General features: G+C 47.3%; 1 protein-coding gene across 2 annotated transcripts in view; it reads left to right on the top strand.

Moving 5' to 3' along the window:
- Positions 1 to 24,256, top strand: part of HK1 (hexokinase 1) — a 66,528-nt gene that overhangs the window by 20,873 nt on the left and 21,399 nt on the right. For both annotated transcript variants that reach the window (XM_072756212.1, XM_072756213.1), the window contains exons 3-8: positions 9,426 to 9,574; positions 14,476 to 14,595; positions 17,172 to 17,267; positions 17,813 to 17,912; positions 18,028 to 18,211; positions 24,058 to 24,213. In XM_072756212.1, coding sequence (XP_072612313.1) covers positions 9,426 to 9,574; positions 14,476 to 14,595; positions 17,172 to 17,267; positions 17,813 to 17,912; positions 18,028 to 18,211; positions 24,058 to 24,213 — 805 coding nt within the window. The remainder of the gene's footprint in view (positions 1 to 9,425; positions 9,575 to 14,475; positions 14,596 to 17,171; positions 17,268 to 17,812; positions 17,913 to 18,027; positions 18,212 to 24,057; positions 24,214 to 24,256) is intronic.

A 24,256-nucleotide genomic window follows, 5' to 3' on the forward strand; every position in this document is an offset into this window, starting at 1 on the left:
TCGATCGGCGGTCGTGACAGGAGTGCCTCCACCTTCAGGTCCCCTGCACTCCTTTATTAGTGGAGAACTGCGAGGTCCCCTGGAGTAGTCAGAATTCAGGCCTGGTAAACCATGGTGCTGTTCCCTTTTTAAATGTTAATCACTGCTTTAACTGTATAATTAGTCAGCGACAGAATTAGTGGTAATCCCAAACCACTGAGGGATATGTTGGACTCAGGATTCAGCTCTTTGGACTTAGCTTGGTGGAGGGATGATTGCCTGTTAAGGGCTGTGTGATTTCGGAGTCAAAGGGAGAAATAAACCTTTCCTTTCCTGCTGACCTTGACCCTGGGGACCGGACTCAAGAGTTTTGAAACTCTACTGATTTTTTGGAAGTGTATCAGCACATTTTTATTATTTTCCCCCCTCTCTTTGGACATTTTTTATGGGCAATGATTTTTCTTTAATTGTTCTTCGGTAATCTATACATTAATTTTTTTTAAAAAAAACCCTAAAGTGGCTTTTAACTGCTGCATATCCTTTCTGGAGTAGGAACCGTATGAATAATAAATAAAAGAAGGAAGATATCAAAGCCTTTTTACTTTGGTGACTTGGCCTAAATAGAAGGTCCCCTTTCAGAGCTGCCCATCTCCAGGGATAGCTGGTCATCTGCATCTGGCTTCCCTCAGAAGACCTGGCTCACTCTGCATCTTGTTTGTGCAACCTCCCCTTTTTTCTCTTCTTCTCATTTATCAGTAAGAGAATTGGAAATACCAATTAGATTGCAAAGGTTTTGAGGGTAAATTGAAATGAATATCTCACTGTTTCTGCCCCATGATTCTCAGCATGCACCTTACCCATAGGAAAAGTTGGAAAATATTTGATTTGTGGTATGTTCAGTTCATTTTGAGGACCCCAAATATACATAGTGTTATTTTCAGTCAAAGGAAAGAAATTCTGCCTTTTCCCATAGCATTTGGGCTGATCTCTTATCTTTCTCTGTCTTTGTATCCTTATCTGGGAAGATGATTGGATTATCTCAAAAATTCTTTCCATCTATGTCTCTTGTTCTGGTTGGGTTTTTTTCTCCCTTTAAAATTTTTTTAAAAAAATGCATTTAATTAACCTATAGTATATTATTAGTTTCAGAGGGAGAGTTCAGTGATTCATCAGTTACATAGAACACCCAGTGCTCATTACATCATGTGCCCTCCTTTAATGCCCATCACATAGTTACCCTGTCCCCCCAACCCCCACCCCTCCTGCGACCCTCAGTGTGTTTCCTATGATTATGAGTCTCTTAAGGTTTGTCTCCTTCTCTTATTTCGTCTTGCTTTATTTTTTCCTCTCGTTGGGTTTTTGATGAAGGTGTAGAACTGTCATCAAGTAGCTGGTTAGCAGACATGGAAGGAAAGCCTTTGTATCTCACGCACAAAATCAATTCATTGAGCAGGGCAAAGGTAGGCATTTCCTGAAGGGGGGGTTTCTGTTTGCCCTGTATTCCATCTAGTGCCGACCTGGACTTAAGAAAGACATCTGTCCCTGTGTTTGTTTTCCATTATTTGCTGTGAATAATGGCAGTCATCATAAAGTGGAGAGTTGCCAGGGGCCCTTCAGGTGTTTTGCTTAATGAGCCTTCTCTGGAAGAGTGGTTCTCCTGGCTTCGGTGGAAATGGGAAATGTGGGAAGTTGCAAGTAGGAGACAGCAGGAGCAGGAAGGAAGGTTGAGGCCAAAGATTTGAAGAGGTAGTTGGAGGGAAGCCCAATGCTATAAAAAAAGAGGCTGAACTTGACATTAAAAAGAGGCGAAAAAAACCCAAACACAGAACACTGGATTAATCTCTCACTCAGCTGCTTCTTACTTGACTGACCTTGGTGGTGTCACTTAACTCCATATGTCTCCATTTCCTCATCTGTAAAATGGATTCTCAACCCTACTTTCTCTGCCTCACAAGGCTGCAAGAAGATCAAATGAAAGTGCTTTGGAAAGTGCAAACCACCGTGAGAGTTACAGTGGGTCCTTCTTCTCCTTAACGCTGGTGTCATCTAATAGCTAACTTTGTAAGAATTCTTTGGGAAGGCCCTTCCCGGCTGATACCCGGGATGCCCAACATCAGGCCTAAACATGTAGGTCTAGCCCTGGGGAAAAATGAGAATTTTTCAGAATTCACTGGCATCTCTGTGATGTCACAGGGGGAGGAGGCAGAAAAAAGGGAAAAGCAAGTGCAGGCTGTCTCACTCCCACCCTAATACCCCACAAAATGTGGAGGAGCCCACAGACGGCTGCGGCTCTGGTGCCTCTGCAATGGGGTGACGGGACACCACGGCTCTAACTGGGGAACCAACCAGAGATAAAATAGACGCCCTTTGTTATGGAGGGCAAGTAGGTAATGGGGGCTTCCTTCCCTAATAAAGAATATTGAATTTAGGAGCCTTCTGGCTATAGATGAAAGAAATCTAACTCAAATTTGTGTAAGCAAAAAGTAAAATTTTAGGTTCATATAACTGGGAAATCTAGTTGTAAGTTGGCTTCTGTATCCTGGGACTCACCCATCTCTTATTCTTGTAGTCTGTGTGTTGGCTGCATTCAAAGGCCACGTCTTCCATATAGTGACAAAGGTCTGCCCTCCCTGCCCCCCGCCTCCGTGCTAGTGATCCCAGGGATGGTGTTGGAGAGGGTGATGATTGGCTGACTTGGATCATTTGCCCATCCTGAACCAGTTGTGATGGCCAGGATAGGTGACTCTGGATGCTCCTGGATCATGCACCTGGGTCCCACATTGGTCGAGCTAGAGCGACAGCTTACCCATGACCTGAGATGAAAAATGGGGAGGATAGTTATATAAAGAGATGCTAGACCCAGCAAGGTTTACTGGAAATCTTTTTGCTCTACCAGAAGTCATTTCTCAGTGGCTTCTGCCGGGCAGAGAATAGTACTAGACGGACAGGCATTTGACCCGGACAGTTCTCTTGAACGAGCAGTAAACACCGATTCCCCGCTGCGTGCAAGACTTAGCACGAGGAGAAGGAAGTAAGCAGTCACTTTCAAGTTGCTTGTCATCCAACTGGGGAAGATAAGGCACATACATACACACAGAAGAGAATGCACATCACGATATTTGCAAGTATGTGAGCCACTAAGAAAAGAGAGGGGCTCTGGCTGTGCCAAAGGTATAACCACGAGCAAGTCATTCAGCTAGGTTGGCTGGAGCCTCCTTATCCATAAACCAAAAAGATGAGTTGGTATTTGTCCCATGTCTCCTGAGCTGCAAATGTGATTTACAGAAAGAGTTACCAGCTGCCATTTCCTTTAGCAATCACAAACACACCCTGGAACCAGGGTCACTGCTCAGGGTAGGTTTGGGAACTGCACTGGGCTTGACAGTGACTCCTTATAAACTGCCTTCTGGGACAGGCACCCCTCAAATCTGTTGACTCCCACCTGCAGGTATAGGGAATGTCCAGTATTTAGTGTTGTCCTGACATCCCAAGGTCACCCTTTCTGGTTGCTGTCTCTGACCCTAACTTCTTGGGACCCTAAACTTGTTGAAGGAAGGAGCAGTGGAGAGCTGGAGTGGACAGGCTGCAGTGGGAGGCCCGGATGGGGCATGGGCCTTTGTAGAGTTGCAGAAATGAGGCCGGCCCCATGTATCCTAAGGCCAGATTCCTCCCATTATTAGCAGCTGAGGTCACTTTCACTTCTGCTGCTTGAAAAACTTTAGGCCTGAGTCCTGCAGAGGTGCTGCCTGTGACCTGACTCCCCTCCTGCCTCAGAGGCTGAAGGCTTTCACTTGATCTGTGTCAGTGCTGACACCAATACACAGCAGCTTCCCTGCAGATGCCTGGAATTTGAGCTCAAGAACCTCCTTTCACTTAGACCTTTGATTCAACTGAAAATGAGACTTCTTTTTTTTTCTAGAGATTTTATTTATTTATTCATGAGAGAGAGACACACAGAGAGACAGAGAGAGACAGAGAGAGGCAGAGACACAGGCAGAGGGAGAAGCAGGCTCCATGCATGCAGGGAGCCCGATGTGGGACTCGATCCTGGGTGTCCAGGATCAGGCCCTGGGCTGAGGGCAGACGCTCAACCACTGAGCCATCCAGGCGTCCCAAAAATGAGATTTCTGACCAGGCTGGCAACTGACAAATTGGTCATTTTTTGTGTGTGTGTGTTTTTTAAGTTATGATGTAAAGTTGGTGTAAAGCATGAAAAAAAAATGTTTATTTAGACATTAAAGCAGTAAAAAGTTAATTAAGTAAAGACATCAAAACAAAACAAAAAGTACCCATAATTTCATGCTAGCACAGTATTTGCTTTGGTGCCTGTTAATACTCACAAGTGGCTTAGAATTGTTTGCCCTGTTGAGTTTTCGTTGTCTTCACTGGAGAACAAAGCAGAACAAAACCAAGAGCTGCAAAGAGTCATGGGTGGATATTGAGGAACCCCGGAATGAAAGCCTGCCATTCTGGTTGCACTAAAGTCTCACTCCACTGCTACCCTTGGTGACCCTCGTTCACGAGGTCTGTTCTGCAGGCAGTTTGAATTTGAGCTTTGGATTCACACTCAGGCTCTGCTACTGAGGTTGTGTGCTTGGGCTAGTCACCTAACCTCTCCCATCCTTCACTTGCTTACCTGCAAAATGGGGATCACAACAGTACCTACTGCATAAGGTTGAGAGTGTTAAAAATAAAATGATGTGTATGAAGCACTTATCAACTGTGATTCCATTCATATAGAGTGCACAGAGGCTCAATGAAAGTTAGTTGGTGGTAAAATAAAGTGAGTTTCAGGGGCTCCTGGGTGGCTCAGTTGGTTGAGCATCTGTCTTCTGCTCAGGTCATGATCTTGAGGTCCTGGAATTGAGCCCCATGTCGGGAGGGACAACAGGGAGTCTACTTCTCCCTTTCTCTCTGCCCTTAGGTCTACTCGTGTTCTCTCTCTCAAATAAATAATAAAATCTTTAAAAAGAAAAGTACTTTTGATTTCTAAGTAATTCATCCTCCTGAGAGGGGCCACCTCCCTCATACCAAATTCAGTTTTTTAACTGGGTAGCAGTAAGCACCATGGAGATTAGGGTTCTGATGGGAACTCTAAGAAAACTGGGGTGGCTGGCTGGCTGGCTTAGTCAGTAGTTGAACATGGATTCTTGATCTTGGGTTTGTTTGAGCCCCATGCTCGGTAGTAGAGATTACTTAAAAATGAAATCTTTTTTTAAAAAGATTTTATTTATTTATTCATGAGAGACACACACACAGAGAGAGAGAGGAAGAGACATAGGCAGAGAGAGAAGCAGGCTCTGTGCAGGGAGCCCGATGTGGGACTCGATCCTAGGACTCCAGAATCACGCCCTGAGCTGAAGGCAGACACTCAACCACTGAGCCACTCAGGCATCCCTTAAAAATAAAATCTTTAAAAAAGCGCCCCATACCAAAAAAAACCCTCTGAACTGATTTGAACAAACCACACAATCAGGGGCAGAATTTCCTACAAATTTGTGACACCTGCTTCCCAATATTCTCCCTGGGTCTGTTTCCTTTGGACCATAGAAGCAATTTAAAACCAGTGGCATCATGTGGCATATTCATGGAATAGAATATAATTTGGTCATAGAAAGGGCTGTGGTGCTAATATGTGCCACAACATAGATTCACCTTGAAAACTTCAGGTATAGTAGATGAAAAGCGATCTGCAATAGCCCACCTACTGTGTGAGTCCATTGATATGAAACGTCCGGAGTAGGAACATCTATAGAGATAGACAGTAGGGTTTGTGGTGGTTGGTGGATAAGAGGAGTTGCCGGGAAGTGGGTACGGAGTTTCTTTTCAGGATGCTGAAAGTGTTCTAAAATTAGGTAGTGGTGATGGTTGCACAACTCTGTAAATATCCTAAAAAAGAAAACAACACTGAATTCTACACTTTAAAATGGATGAATTGTAATGAACTGAAATGAAAATAACCTTAAAAAAATAAATGGGGATGAATTGTATAATACATGAATAATTTCTTGATAAAGCTGTTATTTAAAAAATCAGCCAACCAGCAGCAGCAGCACTGCTTTGTGCTTAATGACAATAAGCAGGACTACCTTGAGTGAGTGAATGATTAGGCCACCAACTCCTGTGATCAAGCAGCCATCGAGTATTTACTGAGTTCTTCTGGGTGCCATGTGTAGATGCACATAAGCCTAGGCTGTGGTTTTTCTCCCAAGGAACTTGAGAGAGAGGATAATAATAGTGAAAATTTGCTGTGAGAATCTTCGGTTCCTTCATTGAGTCCTTTACCACCCTCATGAGTTCAAGTATTTGTTGAGCTCTTACTGTATATCAAGCACCATCCTAAGTTCCAGAAATAGGGCAGTATGTCAGAGATTACAAGTTGGTAGAATCAAAGATATGTGTACTTTATAAAAAAGAGAAGGTTTTTTTTTTTTTTTTTTTTTTTTTTTTTACTAACCATCCATTACCTTAAAAAAAAAAAAATAAGAACGAGACCCAGAATAGCCAAAACAATCTTGAAAAAGAAGAACAAAGCTGGAGGATTCTCACTTCCTGGTTTCAGATTTTACTACAAAGCAACGTTAATCAAGACACTGTGGTGCTGATATAAGGATAATAGATCAGTGGATCAGAACTGAGAGTTCAGGATATCAGTTCTATATCAACATTGAGGAAAAAAGAATTCGGAGTTCAGAAACCCATACGTGCATGGTCGCTTGATTTTTGACAAAGGTGCAAAGACTGTTCAATGAAGGAAAGAACAGTCTTTTCAGCAAATGGTGCTGGGATAACTGGATATCCATATGTAAAAGAACTAGGTTGGACCCCTACCTCACACCATAAAGAAAAATCAACTTAAAATGGATCAAATACCTCCATGTAAGAACTAAAACTATAAAACTCTTAGCAGGAAACATAGGTGTGAATCTCTGTGACCCTGGATTTGGCAACAGCTTCTAAGATAGGGCTCCAAAGGCACAAACAACAAGAGAAACAGTAGATTGGTTGTACTCATCAAAGTGAAAAACTTTTATGCTTTATAAGTCACCATCAAGAAAGGGAGAAGACAACCCACAGAATGAGAGAAAATATTTGCAGATCATATATCTGATAGAGACTTATGTCTAGAACATGAAGAAATCTTAAAATTCAACACTCAAAAAGACAATCTAATTTTTAAAACAAGCTGGGGAATCTGAGGGGACATTTCTCCAATGGAGGTAAAAAATGGCCAAGAAGCCCATGTAAAGGTACTCATTGTCATTAGCTAGAGAAGTGTAAATGAAAATAAAGTAAGATGATAAATATTGAGGATGTGGAGAAGTCGGAACCTTTATATATCACTGGTGGGCTGGACAATGGGGCAGCTCCTCAAAAACTAGTATCAGTTCCTCAAAAAGTTCAACGTGAATTACCAGTTGACAGAGCGTTCTACTTCTAGGTATATACCCAAGGGGAATAAAAACAGCTGCACAAGAATTTATGCAGAAATATTCATAGCAGTGGTATTCATGATGACTAAAAGGTAGAAACCACCCAGATATCCATCCACAGACAAATGGGTCAATGAAATGAGGTACATCGATATAATGGATTATTTGACTATAAAGAAATAGAGTACTGACACATGGTACAACAAGAAGCTGGTCACAAGAGGTCTCTTGCTTTATGATTCCATTCATATGAACTGTCCAGAATGGGTGAATCTTTGGAGACAGAGTAGATTAATGGTTGCTTAGGGGCAGTGGAGCAAGCAGGTGCTTGATTGAGAGGGTGATAGTTAAACAGTTCAGGGTTTCTTTCTGAGGTGATGAAAGCATTCTGAAACTGGTTTGTGGCAATGGTGGCATAACTGCATATACTAAAAACCATCGAATTGCACACTTTAAATGGGTGAGTTGTCTGGTGATTTATATCTCAACAATACCGTTGAGATATAAAAATAGAATATTAAAGATGCTTCCCTAGGAAAATGAGATCCCAAGCAGACTTGTATCTATACTGCTGTAGGATTGAGGACCTACGGGACGACTGGGGCTCGGGGTGGCAGGGGTGGCTGTCACCCCTGGCATGATACACATTGGGACAGTTGGGCATGTCCCTCGGCAGTAAAATTAACAGATTTTAACTGAGTTTTTATTTTTATTTTTTTATTTTTTTAATTTATTTTTATTATTTATTTTAATTTTTTAAGTTTTATTTATTTATTTTTTGGGGGGGGGGGGCAGGGAGCAAAGACACAGGCAGAGGGAGAAGCAGGCTCCATGCAGGAGGCCTGACGTGGGACTCCATCCTGGGTCTCCAGGATCACGCCCTGGGCTGCAGGCGGCGCTAAACCGCTACGCCACCGGGGCTGCCCTAACTGAGTTTTTAGAAGCATGTGTAACAATTACTAATGAGAAACAAGGTAAAGAATGGTTAGATGGTGGTTTGATGGTTTGGGATCTTCCCACGGCCACCTCCATTGCTGCTTGTCTGGTAGCCTCGACATACAGTCCCATTATCTTTATCCCACTCAGCCCCACCCTAGTTGGTGTAGACATTGGGCCCAAGGGATGTAACCATATCAGGCCGGTTCCTCTTCCGTGACTAAGAGGGATTTCTGTTAAAAACATTCCCTGTTTAGAAACAACACAGGTGTCCACCGACAGGTGAGTAGATAGGCAGTGTGGTAACTGTATACAGTGGACTATCAGCCAGCCTCAGAAAGCAGTGAAATTCTGACACATGCTACAGCATGAACTTTGAGACATTATGCAAAGTGAAATAAGACAGACGCAAAACAAGTATTGTGTGATTCCATTTCTGTGAACTATCCAGACTAGGCATATCTGTAGTGATAGCAAGCAGAGTGGCAGTGACCAGGGACTAGGAGAGGAGGAGTGAGGAGTGACTGTCTGATGGTTCTTAAGTTTTGTTACCCTGTAAGGGTTGATGAAAAGCTTTGGAGATGGATGGTGGGTGATGGTTGCACAACATTGTACGTAACACCACCTAAAGATGGTTATAGTAGTTAATTTTATGTTATATATATGATACCATGATTTAAAAAAAAATCTCCTGGGGAATAAGTCGGGGTGTAGACTCCCTGAGATGACAGGAACTCAAGGCATGGAAGAGACCTCAGACGTGGGATTTACTCTGAGTTGAAATACCTGTTTTTATTTTATGGATAACAATGCTGTTTGGGGGAAAGGATAGGGAATTAGAGAAAGTGTAGGTGGAGCTTTGTGTGGAGTTTGGCTCTCTCGTTCCCCTGCTTGGAGCCGGCCTGCTGCATGCCAGGCTGGGAGGGTTTCCTTGGCCCATTTTCCAGACAGAGCAGTGGTTGGATGAGGTTTGCATGGGAGGAGGCAGGCCAGCCAGACCTGTCAAGAAGCGAGCAAAGCATGACGCCTTCCTGTAACATACGAAGCTGATGTGATACCTGTTGTCTCCCTAAACAGAAAAGGGAGATTTCATTGCCCTGGATCTTGGCGGGTCTTCCTTTCGAATTCTGAGGGTGCAAGTGAATCATGAGCAAAACCAGAATGTTCACATGGAGTCCGAGATTTACGACACCCCGGAGAATATCGTGCACGGCAGTGGAAGCCAGGTGGGTCCCCTCTCCCTTCTGATCAGCCCCAGTGGGTTCAGACGTTCGGGAACTAGACCAAGCACTGATGGCTGAACCCCTGAGAGGAGTCCTCAAAGATTCATGTGGAGGGGGGCTCCTGGTGGAAGGGTGTGACCATCTAAGGAGAGCCCACTCTCTGGGGAAATTGGTGGACGGGAGGGTATAAAGAGGGGTCCTGGCAGCTGTGGGGGTAAATGTATTCATTCCCTTGGGATCCTGGGTTTGGCTCCCTAGCAGAGGTTTAGCAGAGTCCTTGGGTGAAAACGCTCTTTCCTTCAAGTCATTGGCCACTTCACCTAACTCACCTAGGGCCCAGGGCATGGCTGTCACCTGGTAGGGCAGTAGGAACTTGAGTTCATGGCCCCAGGGAGAGTCAAGGGCTCCTGGCTACCTGATTTAATGGTCTCCTGAGAGTCCTGGGTACAAACTGTCATCACCCCCTTCCCTCACATTGGATACCTGAGGCCCCTCCCCTTCATGGGTGCCCATGGAAGGACTGCCTTCCCTAGCTGGCCAAGGGGTTGTGGATATGATCAGAAGGCCTCTTGTCCTGTGGCTGGCTGTGGTGAATGGTGGGGCCCTAGCTCACTAAGGACCCTGTGGACACTCTGTGTCTGTCACTCTGTGTCCTGTTAGCCCATTGGGTGTGGGAGCTGCTCTGTGTAGTCTCCTGGAGATGTTCAGGCTCCTGAGGTCTGTAGCTCGCCTCCTGAGTCATGGCCATTGCCCAGGATATGTATTCATTGCTTGCCAAATATTTGTTTTAGGAAGGGTGTGTTCATGTCAAGGTTCGTGACTAAGTTCTCCAGAAAACTCATTTGTTCTGAGCTGGACTTTGAGATGAGACCCAGGAGCCTTCTCCTCTTGACTCCACTTTGTTTCTAAATTACTGTCGGTGGGGCCTGGAGCAAGCTTTCTGCCGATTTTTGGTTTTGGGCTTTTTTTTTTTTTTTTTTTTTTTTTTTTTTTTTGGGAAAGAATAGGGCTAATCCTAGTCTTTCACCTGCTCGTGGAGGTTTGGGCTTAGGGCTTTTCTGACTGTGTCCCACAGAGCATGGAAGAAGACACTGTCATCAGAACAGGCAGCCAATGAAATGAGTGTATCACTCATTGGATGGCCCTGCCTGCAGGTTCCCTTGCTTATCCCTTCACTGTTGGGCTGCAGCAACTGGCTCATCCTTCCTATGAGTGCATGAGGACAGCCAGCTGTGAGGTCTCCTAATCCTGCTCAGTGGTTGCTGCTTTATCCTTCCTGCAAGTGGCCAGCAGCCTCGAGTTGGCATCCTGCTCCTTTCATTTGACAATAAGTACTGACCTTCACTGTGAGCGACAAGTCCTTGGGTTTAGCCACCTCTGCTGCCTTCACCATCAGGACTCTTCCCTCATGGCTGAGACATTCATGTGTGCTTTGGCTTGACCTTTGAGGAGCAGGGTTTGTAAATTAAGGGAGTACCCCCCAACAGGTGCACACTTGGCTATATATCCACTGCCACAGTGACTTCTTTCTTACTGCGCCCCCAGGACCTCATCTCTCCCAGCCTCTGTCCTCATCTTCTCAGCTCTAGGATCACTGTTTCCTGCCATGTTTCTGCCTCTACTCATTTCAAGCAGTCTGCAAAACAAAAACAAAAACAAAAAAGGTGATGAGGGTGATGATAATGATGGTAATGATGGTGTATTTATTATTACAGCAGTACTTCCATAGTGCTTGTTACGTACAGGTCACTGGTGTCAGCACTTTGAATGAATTAACTCATTTCATCATCATTCCCATTTTATAGATGAGAAACCTGAGGCTCAGATTTTAAGTAACCAGTCCCTTGGGTCACAGCTCATAAGTGATAGAGCTGGGATTTGCACCCAGGTAGTCTGGTTCCAGATGTTGGAGTTTCAGCAACGTGGAACACTCTGAGCCTGGGGCTTGTCTTTATTGTTTTTAAAATTTCTTGATGGTCAGGCAGTGTGAGGGCTGTGGGCAAGGAGGAGAGTCCAGGGGATGAGGAAGAGGGTTGGCAGTTGAAAATAGGGATGAAACAGGAAACCCTCCTTCAGAACTTTGGTTTGAGATTAAAAATAAGTATCAGCGGACCATTTTTCTTATCAGCCCGTAGAATATTGTAGGAGGCTAAGGGCCCCATTGTGCTCATGAAGCAAGCTCAGACTTACAGTCTATGGAACAGTCCTGAATTCATGGGGTTGTGATCTCATCTTCTCTAATATGCAGGAATTTTAGATAGATTTTTAAACCTTTTATTTGGAGTAATATTAAACTTACAGAAAAATTTCAAGATAAACAGAAAGAGCTCCGGTAGATACCCTCATCCAGATTCCCCAGTTCTTAACTATTTGCTTTATCTTTTTTTCTACCCCTCTACACACACACACACACACACACACGCATGCACACACACACAAGTATCCCAAAAGGTTCAGCTCAGCTTAAGCTTTAACAATACTCTTGGAAGCATGAATGCAACCTTCTTAAAAATCATTTCTTTAGTTTGGGAAATTTTGAATCATTAAATATGTAAGTTTTTGTTGTAGTCATTTTTACCCTTTTTAGTTGGAGAAATGGAATCTGTGTGGGGATTTTTAAAATAATGATTATGTTGTTAGAGGAAAAAAAATGCTTTTTAGACACCAGAATCTTGAGCCCTGTGGGTCTGGGTAACTTCCCTTCCTGATGGGTCCCAGACTTGGGTTAGCTTGGTGGTAGCTTCCTGTCTCTTGAAACAGGCTGGGAGCTCCTGGGCCATGAGCATTTCCTTCTTAACAGCACTGCTGGGCTGAGGTGTTTGGTTTGGATCTGGGAGCCCTTAGAGCACCTCTTCCATGGGAATCCATTTCTACAGCTGGCCTTCTCCCTGCTACTTCCTGCCTGTAGCCTTCCCTCCAGCCTCCCTTCAGCTGGCTGGCCATCTCTCCTGAGGGCCACAGGGGGGCCAGGGGCTTGTGACAGCAGATGACGCGGGGCTCGCTGACGGACTTAGTAATGGATTTATATTACTTAGAAATGTGGGTCGTGGGAAGCTTAGCCCAGCTTCTCCAGGGAAGGTGGTCATGTGTCTCTTGAGTCGGAGTCACTGGCTGCAGCCATCGTCCGAGCAATAGTGAGTCAGGGACAGAGGCTTTTAGTCAAAGTCGGCAGGTTTTCCTTTACTCTGGCAGGCAAGTCAGATTTTAGAGCTGGGTCAGGAATATCTGGGTAAAGTTGGGGAAAGGAATAGTGACTTTTGGCCCCTCTTGAGGGTATCCCTGCAAGGAAAGCTTTCAGGAAGTAGCCTTGTCTGGGAACATGGGCTGGGGTTGCTTCCTGTGACCATGTGGTTGGCCCTGCCAACACTGCCTTCTTCTGGCTTTCTAGAAGCTCTGTAGCTGTGCAAATCCCATACATAGGGGAGGTCTAGTGTTATGATAGCCATGTGAAAAAGATTGGGTTACTGAGACTGCGGCATGGTTGCCAAAAAGCATATATATGCTTTGATTACATTAACCGGGGTATAGAGCTAAGGAAAAGGGAGATTCCTTAGTTCAACTAAGCTCTCCTGTGTTCAGAAACATATAAAACATTATATTCAATTGTAGGTATGTTTTAGAGATGAGGGGAGGTATTAGAGAGATCCAAAAAGGTTGCCTTAGAGGGGATGAGCCTTCCCACATTGACAGTATTTGTGCAGAGGCTATGGGAACAGTGTCCTGTGCTCTTTCCAGTGGATCCTAAGATGTGTATGCCTATCCCAGGCAATGTGTCATGGAGCGGGCAAGCTTAAACTAAAATACACTGAATAAACTGCAGTGTATGCATACCACAGACTACTATGCAGCAATTAGAAGGAATAGTCTACAGAGGCACGTGACAACGTGGGTGACTCTTCCCACACGTAATGTTGAATGAAAGAAAGCAGACACCAAAGAGTGCACCCCCATTGAATTTATATGTAGTGGACAGACAGCAGAAAGAATCCAGAGTGCTGGAAGTCAGAGCAGCTGCCAACTAACTGCCCTTGTGGGGTTAGGTGGTAGCAGTGAGTTGGAGGGATGTGTCTGGGTGCTGACGGAGTTGTGTTTCTTTTCTTTTTTTTTTTTAAAGATTTTATTTATTTATTCATGAGAGACACACACACACACAGAGAGAGAGAGAGAGAGAGAGAGGCAAAGACACAGGTCGAGGGAGAAGCAGGCTCCATGCAGGGTGCCTGAAATGGGACTTGATCCTGGGTCTCCAGGATCACGCACGCCCTGGGTCAAAGGTGGCGCTAAACCATTGAGCCACCTGGGCTGCCCCACAGAGTTGTGTTTCTTGACCTGGGTCCTGATGACACAAGTGGACAGCTCTGTGCTTAGAATGTGTGCTCTTTTCCATGTGTGTGTATCAGACTTCAGTAAAAAGTAAAAAGAAGATAGTTTAAAGATTGTGAAATCACACAAGTAGACTAGAGCCTCTGGAACTGCCCATAGAGTGTTTGGAATTTGCACAGACTGAGGTAGATAGAGATGGAGACATAAAAGAAGGGGCCAGGGGTGGGGGGTTGCTGATAGAGACCCACTCATTGCCTGTGTGTTAGGAGGGGGTAAGGGGATTTTCTATTATTTTGAAATTTCCTCAGCACTCAGACGTATTAGTGACCACTGATAGGCCAGTTCTGATGGAGGGCTTTGCTGTGCTGGTCCGCAGGGAGGCTCTTTTTAAGGGACTATTTCTCTAGCATTCCCACTCAGCGTGGCTTTCCCAGCAGGGCCATGGGAACGGGCCACAGGGATGGGCAGCCAGCGTGGCCCCGCTCTTCTCGGTGTGTGCAGAGGGAATTGTTTACATCCCCCCCACCCCAAATGCCAGCTCCCCTCTCTCCCTGCTGACAGCTCTCTCATGTTTCTTCCAGCTTTTTGATCATGTCGCCGAGTGCCTAGGGGACTTCATGGAGAAAAAAAAAATCAAGGACAAGAAATTACCAGTGGGATTCACATTTTCTTTCCCTTGTCGGCAGTCCAAGATAGACGAGGTAAGCACATGCTGGGATTGGCGGGCCCCACAGAAGCCCCAGCGTGGGGAGGTCGATGAGCCCCTTTTTTCCCCTTTGCTCACCAGCTTGATGGCCTGCCTATGTTGTATTTTTTTTAAAAAACATTTGTAGGAATCAATGTGGGGTTAAAAAAATAGTGTGTTTATCTTTTCAGTTACCTAATGATTTCCATATTTCTGGAGGTGAATCATGGTATTTGTGGCCCTTGCGTGGGTAGAGACATCCATGAGACATAAGCTAGTGAGGGAAGAGCATGTAGGCTTGGTGACAGAGGAGAGAGGCTGGCAAGGCTTTTGTCAGGTTTGTACAGTGTGGTGTTTGCCTGGGGGCCATCCTGGGAGTGGAGAATCTGGGCAAGACCCCATGCCTCGGGGGCCAGGGCCGTCCCTCCACAGCTTCTGCCAGCGAGCAGCTTCAGCCACAGGGATCGTTGCACCCGCCTTGTTGGTGGTCATTGTTCATTCATTCACCTGCTTAGCAAGGAGGGACTCAGACATACTCTGTGGCTCCATTGTACCTCAGCATATCGCAGGGAGACAGAGTACATAGATGCAGCCTCATGTCTTTTCTACATGGACAGGCAGACCATGCACACACAGCGACCTGTGAACAAACTCCTCATAACAGGAATCCTGAGAGTTAACATTATGGAGGGTCCATCAGGTGCCAGGCTCTGCTCTCATGCACGCTTCCCAGCTAACACGTTATCTTCAGACACACCCATGAGTGAAGTGCTCATGATTCCCACTTTACAGAGGAGGACACTGAGGCTGGCAGGGGTTAGGAACCTATCCAAGACCATCCAGCCAGGGAGCAGCAGAGCCCAGTTTAGCTCTGGGCACTTTGGTTCCAGTGCTGTGCTTGACACCAGTCTGCTTTCTGCAGGATGGTAACGTTGGTAGACACAGCACCCTGTGTACTTCTGGGCAGCTTCCCTGTACCTCTTTGTCAGTAGGGTGAGCCTCCTGTCCCAGGCACAGCTTCTTGCCCCTGGAGCCCTTTCATCTGTATCATTTGTGTAATCACGTCATGTGAGAGCTAGGAGGGGCTTGAGAGCTCAGTAGGTCAAGTCCCTTATTCCCCAGATGGAGAACCAGACCTCCCAAGGTCACAGGGCTTATTAATGGCAGGGCAGAGCTAGGACCGGAATCCTGGGCACTCCCATCACCCATTCCTCCCTCTTTCCCCCCATTAAAGACCTCTGAGACACTACTGTCCCCTTGTCTCCATCAGGACTGCTGTGGCCAGTCCAGATGCTCTGGTATCTGGCATTGGGACACCAGTGTGGCCCGGCCTAGGAAACTAGTGGACCACAGACTAATTGCTCATGGTGGGGAGGCCTATGCCCACTCTTCAAGGCTGCCTGGAACCTGGAAGATTGTCCATATCTAGACCAGCTGCCTATTCCACAAATGAGCACAGTGACCCTCAGAGGAATTTGGGGAGCTTCCCACAAGGAAATGGGCAGAGGTGTGAGGACAGGACTGGTCTCCTGATTTCCACCCCAACATTCTTTCTACAGCATACTCTCGGAGGCTTTTGGGGGGTTAGGGTTGACGGGAAGAAAACAGTGTCCAGGAGTTTCTGGAATGCTTGGCTTAGTACAAGCACTCACCCTGCTGTGCATCTAACGGGCCAGGTGGCTTTCACCAGGAGCTGGGGCAGCCACATGTGGGCAAACGCCCCATCCCTGTGGCATCCCCAAAGGCCCATGGGGCCCAAGCATCAGCTCGTCCCAACCCTGCTGCATGTGTGGCAACTTTCTCCATTCAGACAGAAACAGTTAAGTATAACAACTATTTTTTTTTAGTATCTTAAAAAAAAAAAAAGCAATATGTAAAGCTGTTTATACAAATAACACAAAGATGTAAAACAAAAAAGTAAAATTCCTACCCTTCCCCATTCCCCAGTGAGTGACCACTGGCTGCCTATCCTTTTTGATGTTTCTTTTCTAATAAAGAAACAGAAATGGGTCATATTGTATAAATAGTGGAGTTGCTGCTTATAGATGGGGTTTAAACTCCAAATTTGGGGAAGAGGCATAAATCATATTTAGTCGGTATTATCCTTAAGTCTCTAGGACCTGGCTTTAAGTTCAGTAGCCAAGAATTCCATTGGTATTTTGCTTCTCTTCCCCATTTGGCTCTGATTTCCTTTCCCTGAGGCCGTGGAAGCTGGGATCTAGATTGCCAGTGGGGAGGGGTGATCAGGTAATGATGAGATTTCTCTTTGTCTCTTTTTAAGAGAAAAGCGCAGTTGACATCCAGTTAGATTTGCGTGCGGTGTGACACTCCTCTCCTGGCCAGACACTTGCTGTATTCTAGTGTGAGCTGTGGGTTTTTTTCCATGGCAGCCCCCAGAGAAGTCCCTGATACAGATGGATGAGTAGGAGATGGGACAGGGTCTGTGGTTACCTGGTGCAATCTGGAGCAAGCTGCTTGTCCTCTCTGGGCCTCCGCATTGTCCCTGCCCCTTGAGGAGCCCTCCCCCCCTCCCACCCAGTGACCTGGGGCTCCTACAGTGCTCGTCCATCCCCCATCTGCTCTCCTTTACAGGGCATCCTGATCACCTGGACAAAGAAATTTAAAGCAAGTGGAGTGGAGGGGATGGATGTGGTGAAGCTGCTTAACAAAGCCATCAAGAAGCGCGGGGTAACCTCTCTCTCTAGGGGCCACCTGTCTGGGCCACATGGAGGTGGAGGTTGTGGGGAGAAGGCTGGGGTCTGAAACAGATGGGGCCCTTCCTGGGGACAGTGCTGCATGGCCTGGGCCATCACATGGGGTGTCTGGAAGACCTGGACAGATGAACAGAGAGGGTCCACAGATCAGGAGGTCAGGTGGTTCGAAGCAGGGCTGTGTGAGGTGCTCCCCCCATGGGCCGAGCCCTCGGGCAGGGGCCGCCTCCTTCTGACAGGCGCAGCCCACACGGCTGGAGCACAGGGATGGAGTGTGTGCTTTCCAGATGGCCGTGGCTCTGGGTGGGAAATCCACTCTGAAAAGCATCTTAAGCCAGGTAATGAAGGTGACCGTGCAGTTTCCATAATGTCATCACTGCGCCCTAATCGGGCGGATGTGAGTGCCAGCAGTGATGAGAGCAGCACAGCCCACTGGAGCCGCGCTGGCTGTGCTCTCTCGCAGGCGGGTGACCTGTGCTCTCATGTGAGAGTGGACGGTGACACCCCCTTCCGTGTCCCCAGGACTATGACGCCAACATAGTGGCTGTGGTGAACGACACAGTGGGGACCATGATGACCTGTGGCTATGATGACCAGCAGTGTGAGGTCGGCCTCATCATTGGTAATGTCACCCCTTCCTCATGTCCGCCCCTCAGCCAGTGTTTCCAGAAAGCATGGGCAGCCTCCTCTCAGGGTTTTGTCTGGTCATGGCTTCTGATCTGGTTTCTCTCTCCAAGGCACTGGCACTAATGCATGCTACATGGAGGAACTGAGGCACATTGACCTGGTGGAAGGTGATGAGGGAAGGATGTGCATCAACACGGAGTGGGGGGCCTTCGGGGACGACGGGTCCCTGGAAGACATCCGCACCGAGTTCGACCGGGAGATAGACCGGGGCTCTCTCAACCCTGGGAAGCAGCTGTGAGTCCCACCTTTTCTGACTGGTCGTGGGCCTGACTTTGGGGATATAAGTGAAAGCTGTAGGGTTCAGATGAAAGGGGCAGAAAGGCAAGTGACCACAAAGTGAGAAACCCATCAGATTTGCGTGATCCGTCCCTCCTTTGGATAGATACGCAGCCATGGTGTCTGCAGCTTTAAATTTTTTTAAAGATTATTTATTTATTTATTTGACGCAGAAAGAGAGAGCTAGAGAGAGCGAGCATGCATGCATAAGCAGGGGGAGCAGCAGAGGGAGAGGGAGAAGCAGACTCCCCACTGAGCAGGGAGCCTGACCTGAGCTGAACACAGACACTTAACTGACCGAGCCACCCAGGCGCCCTGCATCTACAGCTTTAAAAGCATGTTTTAAATGATTTTCTTGTCGAATTACGCTATAATTGTGTCCTTGTGAAAAATTTTGAAGATGAAGAGCACAGAAGCATTAATATACAGATAAGGCTTAAAAACACTTGTGCGCGCTGTAGTCACTGGTGTTACCGCTCAGGGCGAGCAAGGCCACGCAGTAAACAAGGCATCTCCTAAGCAGGTAGAGTGAGTGTCCTGAGGGCTCTGTGCTAGGTTCCCAGGACACAGACTATCCCCTTCCTGTCCAGCCCTTGAGAGCTAGTTGGGGAGCTGTGTCCCATAGGTACATGCCCATCATACAGAGGAGTGGGGGCAAACATTTGAGTCCTTTGGAGGCCAGGGAATGGAGACCCTTCTTCCATGCCGTGTATAGGTGGATGGATCAGAGTTGATAAAGAGCATCAGACTTGTTGGGCAGGTTATTTTTGGCTGTGGAGAGCTCCCGGGTCCGGAGGTATGAGTGACACTATTCAGGGCAGTGTGGGCATCTCTTGATTTGAATGACTTAGTTCCTGAAGTGTGTGCTTCTATTTCTCTGTGATGCCAGCGTGCTGCTAGCTCCTTCTGATCGCCATCCCAACAGCCTTTTCCTGGGGTTGGATGCTGTCAGTGTGCTGAGAGATGTCCATTGAGCCTGTTGGCTTACTAGTCCTTATTTTGTGCCAGAGAGAAAAGGGAGTTCCTTTGTCGTTTTGAAACCCATCACCCACAGATCTCCATAACCCAGGCTGGATGATTGGGTTTTCCACCCAAGTTAATGGAATCGCATCAATGGCCAGCCTCCCTCCACTGGGAATGGTGGTGATGGATAACTGAGTTTTTCATTAGGAGAATGCCAGAGTTGAATATCCACTTTGCTTCCTGAGACTGGGGTACCGACTTGTGATAAGGGTGCCAGTTCCAAAGCTCTGACAGCCAAAGGTTTTTTTTTTTCTCCCCCCAATCCATTTACCTAATCCCTTCTGACATGAAACTATTCACTGTACCTACTTGTATGGTTCACTGGAGAGCTGTGGATGTGCTTGGTAATTACAATTACTGTCTCGGGTACCTCTGGGGATATTCTATAAAATGTGCATATTCATCATATTGCACCCCCTAAAATCCTCACATTTCCACATTCCCAAGCATTTGTGGCCCTAGAGGTTTCAGATAAGAGATGATGTACCTGGAATTACTGTCAATCACTTAATCAGGAGGTGCCCCTCCCCCAGAGCAGGGCAGTTACCTGGGATAACTGAGCAGATGTGACCCAGGCACTAGTCTGTATCCTATCCTTAGCCCCAGTATGAGTATCTGCTGTGGCTTGGGTGAAAACCTGGATTTTTCTGCCATCCATTTTGAAGTATTTCTGAATTTTTTAAGGGGCCAAACTGTATTCCCAGGCTGAACTGTGAATTAGGCTTGCCGTTGCTTTGCAATAAATATTTCTGGAATGGTGGCTGGATGGATGCATGGATAGATATGAATGGATGGATGGATAGTGGATGGGGACGAGGAGGTGGATAGATGGATGGTGATGGCTAGATGAAGGATGGGGGGATGAATGGATGGATGACTGGTAGATATGGGAGGTGACTGGATGGCTGGGAAATGGGTGGGTAAATAAATAGGTGAATGGGTGAAAGAGTGAGGGGTGGGGTGAAGTCCATCTTCTCCAGTATGTTTCCCTGTATGCTGATTACCAGAGGTCAGGTCTTAATTAAGAACAATGCTGAAGATGTGACAAATCCTTGGGTTGCATCACACATGCCTCTTGGCTGTTGGCCAGAGTTTTTTTTTTTTTTGCCAAAGTGGATTTTTGCTATTCTCCTAGGCTCCTTGCTGAAGTTTTTGGGGATTTCCTATGTCTTCTGTGCAATGACAAATTCTTCAAAGCCATTTTGTCCCTGTTTGTGGTGTGGGGATGTGAGCTCCATTTGACTGGTAGGGAAATTAAGGCACTGGGATAGGACAAGCTGACCCAAGACTCTTTGTTGAGCTTTGATCTGGTTTAGGTTTAGGTTTTTCTGCCCCATTGGAAAGTTTGAGTTTTTAGAGTAAGCTTCTAGAATGTCTAAGAGTCATCTCTGATCATTTATGGACATTTATCAAGAATTGTCTGGAGGATTGGTTTTACATCCCTGATTGCATATCAGAATTACATAAAGGCCTTTTAAAAACAGACTGCTGCTGAGGCATCCCTCACCCTACCCACGTCCTTCCCAATTCTGACTCAGTTGGCCTGGGCTGGGACCTGTCCTCAGGAGCCTAAGAGCTCCCCAGGTGATTACAGTGTGTGGGATTTGTGCAAAGGTCCTCGGTACCCAAAAGGGCCCTAGACCACTACACACCCACTCATTCATTTTGTCTGAAGTTTACATTCACCGAATTCTGACTATATGCAGTTGCTGGAAGGGTATGAGCATGCTAGCTTGGTGGTTCCGGCCTTCATTGGTGGTTGCTGCTTTCAGGACAGCAGGGGACAGCTCTGAGTATTCAGCAACCCAAACCTTGCCCCAGAGTTAGAAGTTCTCTCTCTAAAAGGGATCAGGTATTCAACATCCTCTCTACTATCCTTCTACTCTAGGCCTTTGAAATTCTGGCCACATACCTGTCTCCTGCTATAGATTTTGGCCCAGCCTTCTTTCATTTTTCATTCTCTTTCTCCTCCCATCCTGCTCCTTGGACTTCTTGATCCTCTTTTTTCTGTGTCATGTCTAGAATTTTGAATCCCATTGCCCCGTGTGATTCCTTATCACATCCTTCAAAATGCAAGGAGACACTTGCCCTACAAAACTAAAGCGGCAGTGATTATGACAGCAGGACGGTTTGACCTGGAGAATTCTTTGGCCTGCACGGTAGTTGAAGTCAGCCCCCAAACACCTGTTCTTACCGTTGCTCTTCCCACGGTACAGAACCTCTCCACACTGCTAGTCCTGGTTAGCGTAGCCTCAGACCCCCCTCCCCCCCCGGCAATCTGGCCCTGGGTTGCCCTTTGGAGTACCCCCTGGGCTGCCCTTTGGAGCACACCCTGGCTGCCAAGGGAACTCCCAATTGGCATGCAGGTCCTTGCTCCCCTGTCTGAATATGACCCCCACCCCACCCTTCCCAGCCTGTCCCCAGGCCCCATGGGTCTCAGTTCTGCCTGTGCCCACCAGCAGGCAGGAAGGCTGCAGCACCACGGTGTTGCCGGCTAGTCTGTGGTTGGAGGCATCTGAATGCTGACAGGCAGATCACCACTTGCTTGGTTCACTTGAGCAGAGGGAAGCATGTTGGTGGAGAAGGAGCCCTGCTGTGTCCGAGAGCCTTTGGCTTGAGCTCAGCGAGACGCATCAGAGATGCTTTTTCCTCATCCTGCTGCTCTGACAGGGGCCCTAGGAAAAGGGGGTGTCAGGATCTGTGTATGTAAAAGATGTCCTTGTAGAAAAGGGAGATCATTCTGAGTGTCTCCAGAGGGCAAAGTGAGAAGCAGTGGGTAGAGGGTGCCAGGAGGTTGATTTTAGCTCATCCTAAGAGGAAGAACCTTTTCTGTTACACCGCCCAGTGGGGGCAGGCCGCCTAAGGAGGAAGTGAGCTGATGAAGGTAGCCAGGGACAGAGTCGGGGATGGGGCTAGGTGGCCACTAGCATGATAGCTGTAGGTCACGTTTAATGACAACTACCCATGAAAGAGAACAGCACAGTGCTTACAGCATACATAGCCTCTGGTGCTTATGTGGGTTCAAAATGTGGATTTGCTACCTATTAGCTGTGTGACCATGGGCAAGTTATAGAACCTCTCTGAGCCTCAGTTTTCTCACCTGTGAAATGGGGATAATGACACTGTCTACCTCATAGGGTTATAATGAGAATGAATGTAAGTTAGTACAAGTGAAGTGCTTAGTAAAGTGTGAGATGCATAGCAAGGGCCACATACTTACGGCTAGCAGACACTGAAGCACTTCACCCATGGTGGCCTGTATATCCTCTGTACAGTAACCTTACCAGAGGCCCTGCCATCTACCCCGTTATCCAGGTGAGGAAACCAGGAAGTAGCATGGTAAGCAGCAGAGCCAGGATTGAGCCCAGGCCATCTGGCTCCTACTGCTTTGAGATTCCTGCTCAGGGCTGGGCAGAGGCTATTCCCACAGGTATTGGGGTGGTGGCTGAGTGACTGGGACTCAGACAGGCCCTCTCCTGCCAGGGATCCTCCACACGGCTGTGGCTGGGGCAGTCCTGTCTGGTCCTGTCAGGAGCGGTAACAATGAGAACCATCTTCCTCTGTGCCCATGTGGGGGGAGGGGGTCCGGGAGGCAGGGAGGGCCAGGTGCTCAGGTCCCAGCAGCATCCCTGGCTCCTGGGCATAGCTCTGAATGGAACAGATTGTTTTGCTGTGTCACAGCTAGCTCTGGGTGTGCCAGCTGGGCTCCCTCAGAGGAGAGGCAGGGCACCTGGATGTGGACCTGCCTTCTACTTCGACGTGTCCTGCTTGGTGCTTCCTCCTGGCCCCTGCTCAGCCAGGATATGGGGCCTGTATCTGGCTCATATGTGGCCCAGAGCCCACACCTCCCAAGGAAGCAAGAGAGAGGATTCACTATGATTGGCCTGTGGCTACATGTGGCTGGGGCCACAGGATAAGTTAATCAGAGCCCTCCTCTGGGGTTTAGGGTGAGATCAGTAGGGGAGGAGTGGGTTCCCCAAAGTAAATTGTTGGTCCTTTTGGCCAGAGAAAGAGAACACAGATGCCAGGAAGGTGGATAGTGACAGGGGTCCCATGGGGAATAGCTGTATTTCAGTCCCTCATCTACTCAGCCTTCCTGCCTAGAAGGCATTTACCTTTTCTGAGCCGGGAAATGGAGAGAATGCATCCTAGCCACCTCCTCTCACAGGGCTCGGGACCTCCTTGCTGGAGTGATGGCCATGAGAGCCCTTTAAAAAGCACAGTGTAATGTCTTGTAAGAAATGATGATAATCGGGATGCCTGGGTGGTTCAGTGGTTGAGCGTCTGCCTTCAGCTCAGGTGTAATCCTGGGGTCCCGGGATCGAGTCCCACATCAGGCTTCTGCTTCTCCCTCTGCCTATGTCTCTGCCTCTCTCTGTGTGTCTCTCATGAATAAATACATTTTAAAAAATCTAAAAAAAAAAAAAACAGAAAAGAAATGATCATATTGTGCATTTTTGTCTGGGGAACATCCTCGTCATCCCCAGACTCACCTCCAGGCAGCCTTCCCTGCCTGCCCTGTGCCCCATGGTGCTTCCATCCTTTCCCCACCCTGGTGTTGGATGTGGGGTCCGGAGGAGCCCCGCCCCCCGCCACTGCTGTCTCGTCAACATTTAGCGACACAGGAGTGCGGTTTGGCCTGCCGGTGAGACCATAAGCTTGGGCAGATGAGGCGGTGCTTCTCTCTTGTGTCTACCTGTCTGTTGTGTCCCTCACGAGCTTTCCCTTGGGTTACACATGTAGGAAGGACCTGACAAGTGCCATGTGCTTTGCTCCTGCAGGTTTGAGAAGATGGTCAGTGGCATGTACCTAGGGGAGCTGGTTCGACTGATCCTGGTCAAGATGGCCAAGGAGAGCCTGTTATTTGAAGGGCGGATCACACCGGAGCTGCTCACCAGGGGAAAGTTGAAGACCAGTGATGTGTCAGCCATTGAGAAGTAGGTGTTAGCCCCTAGGGCTTTCTCTCTTCCTTCATACCAC

The sequence above is a fragment of the Vulpes vulpes genome, chromosome 4, assembly GCF_048418805.1.
Source record: "Vulpes vulpes isolate BD-2025 chromosome 4, VulVul3, whole genome shotgun sequence".
NCBI lineage: Eukaryota > Metazoa > Chordata > Mammalia > Carnivora > Canidae > Vulpes > Vulpes vulpes.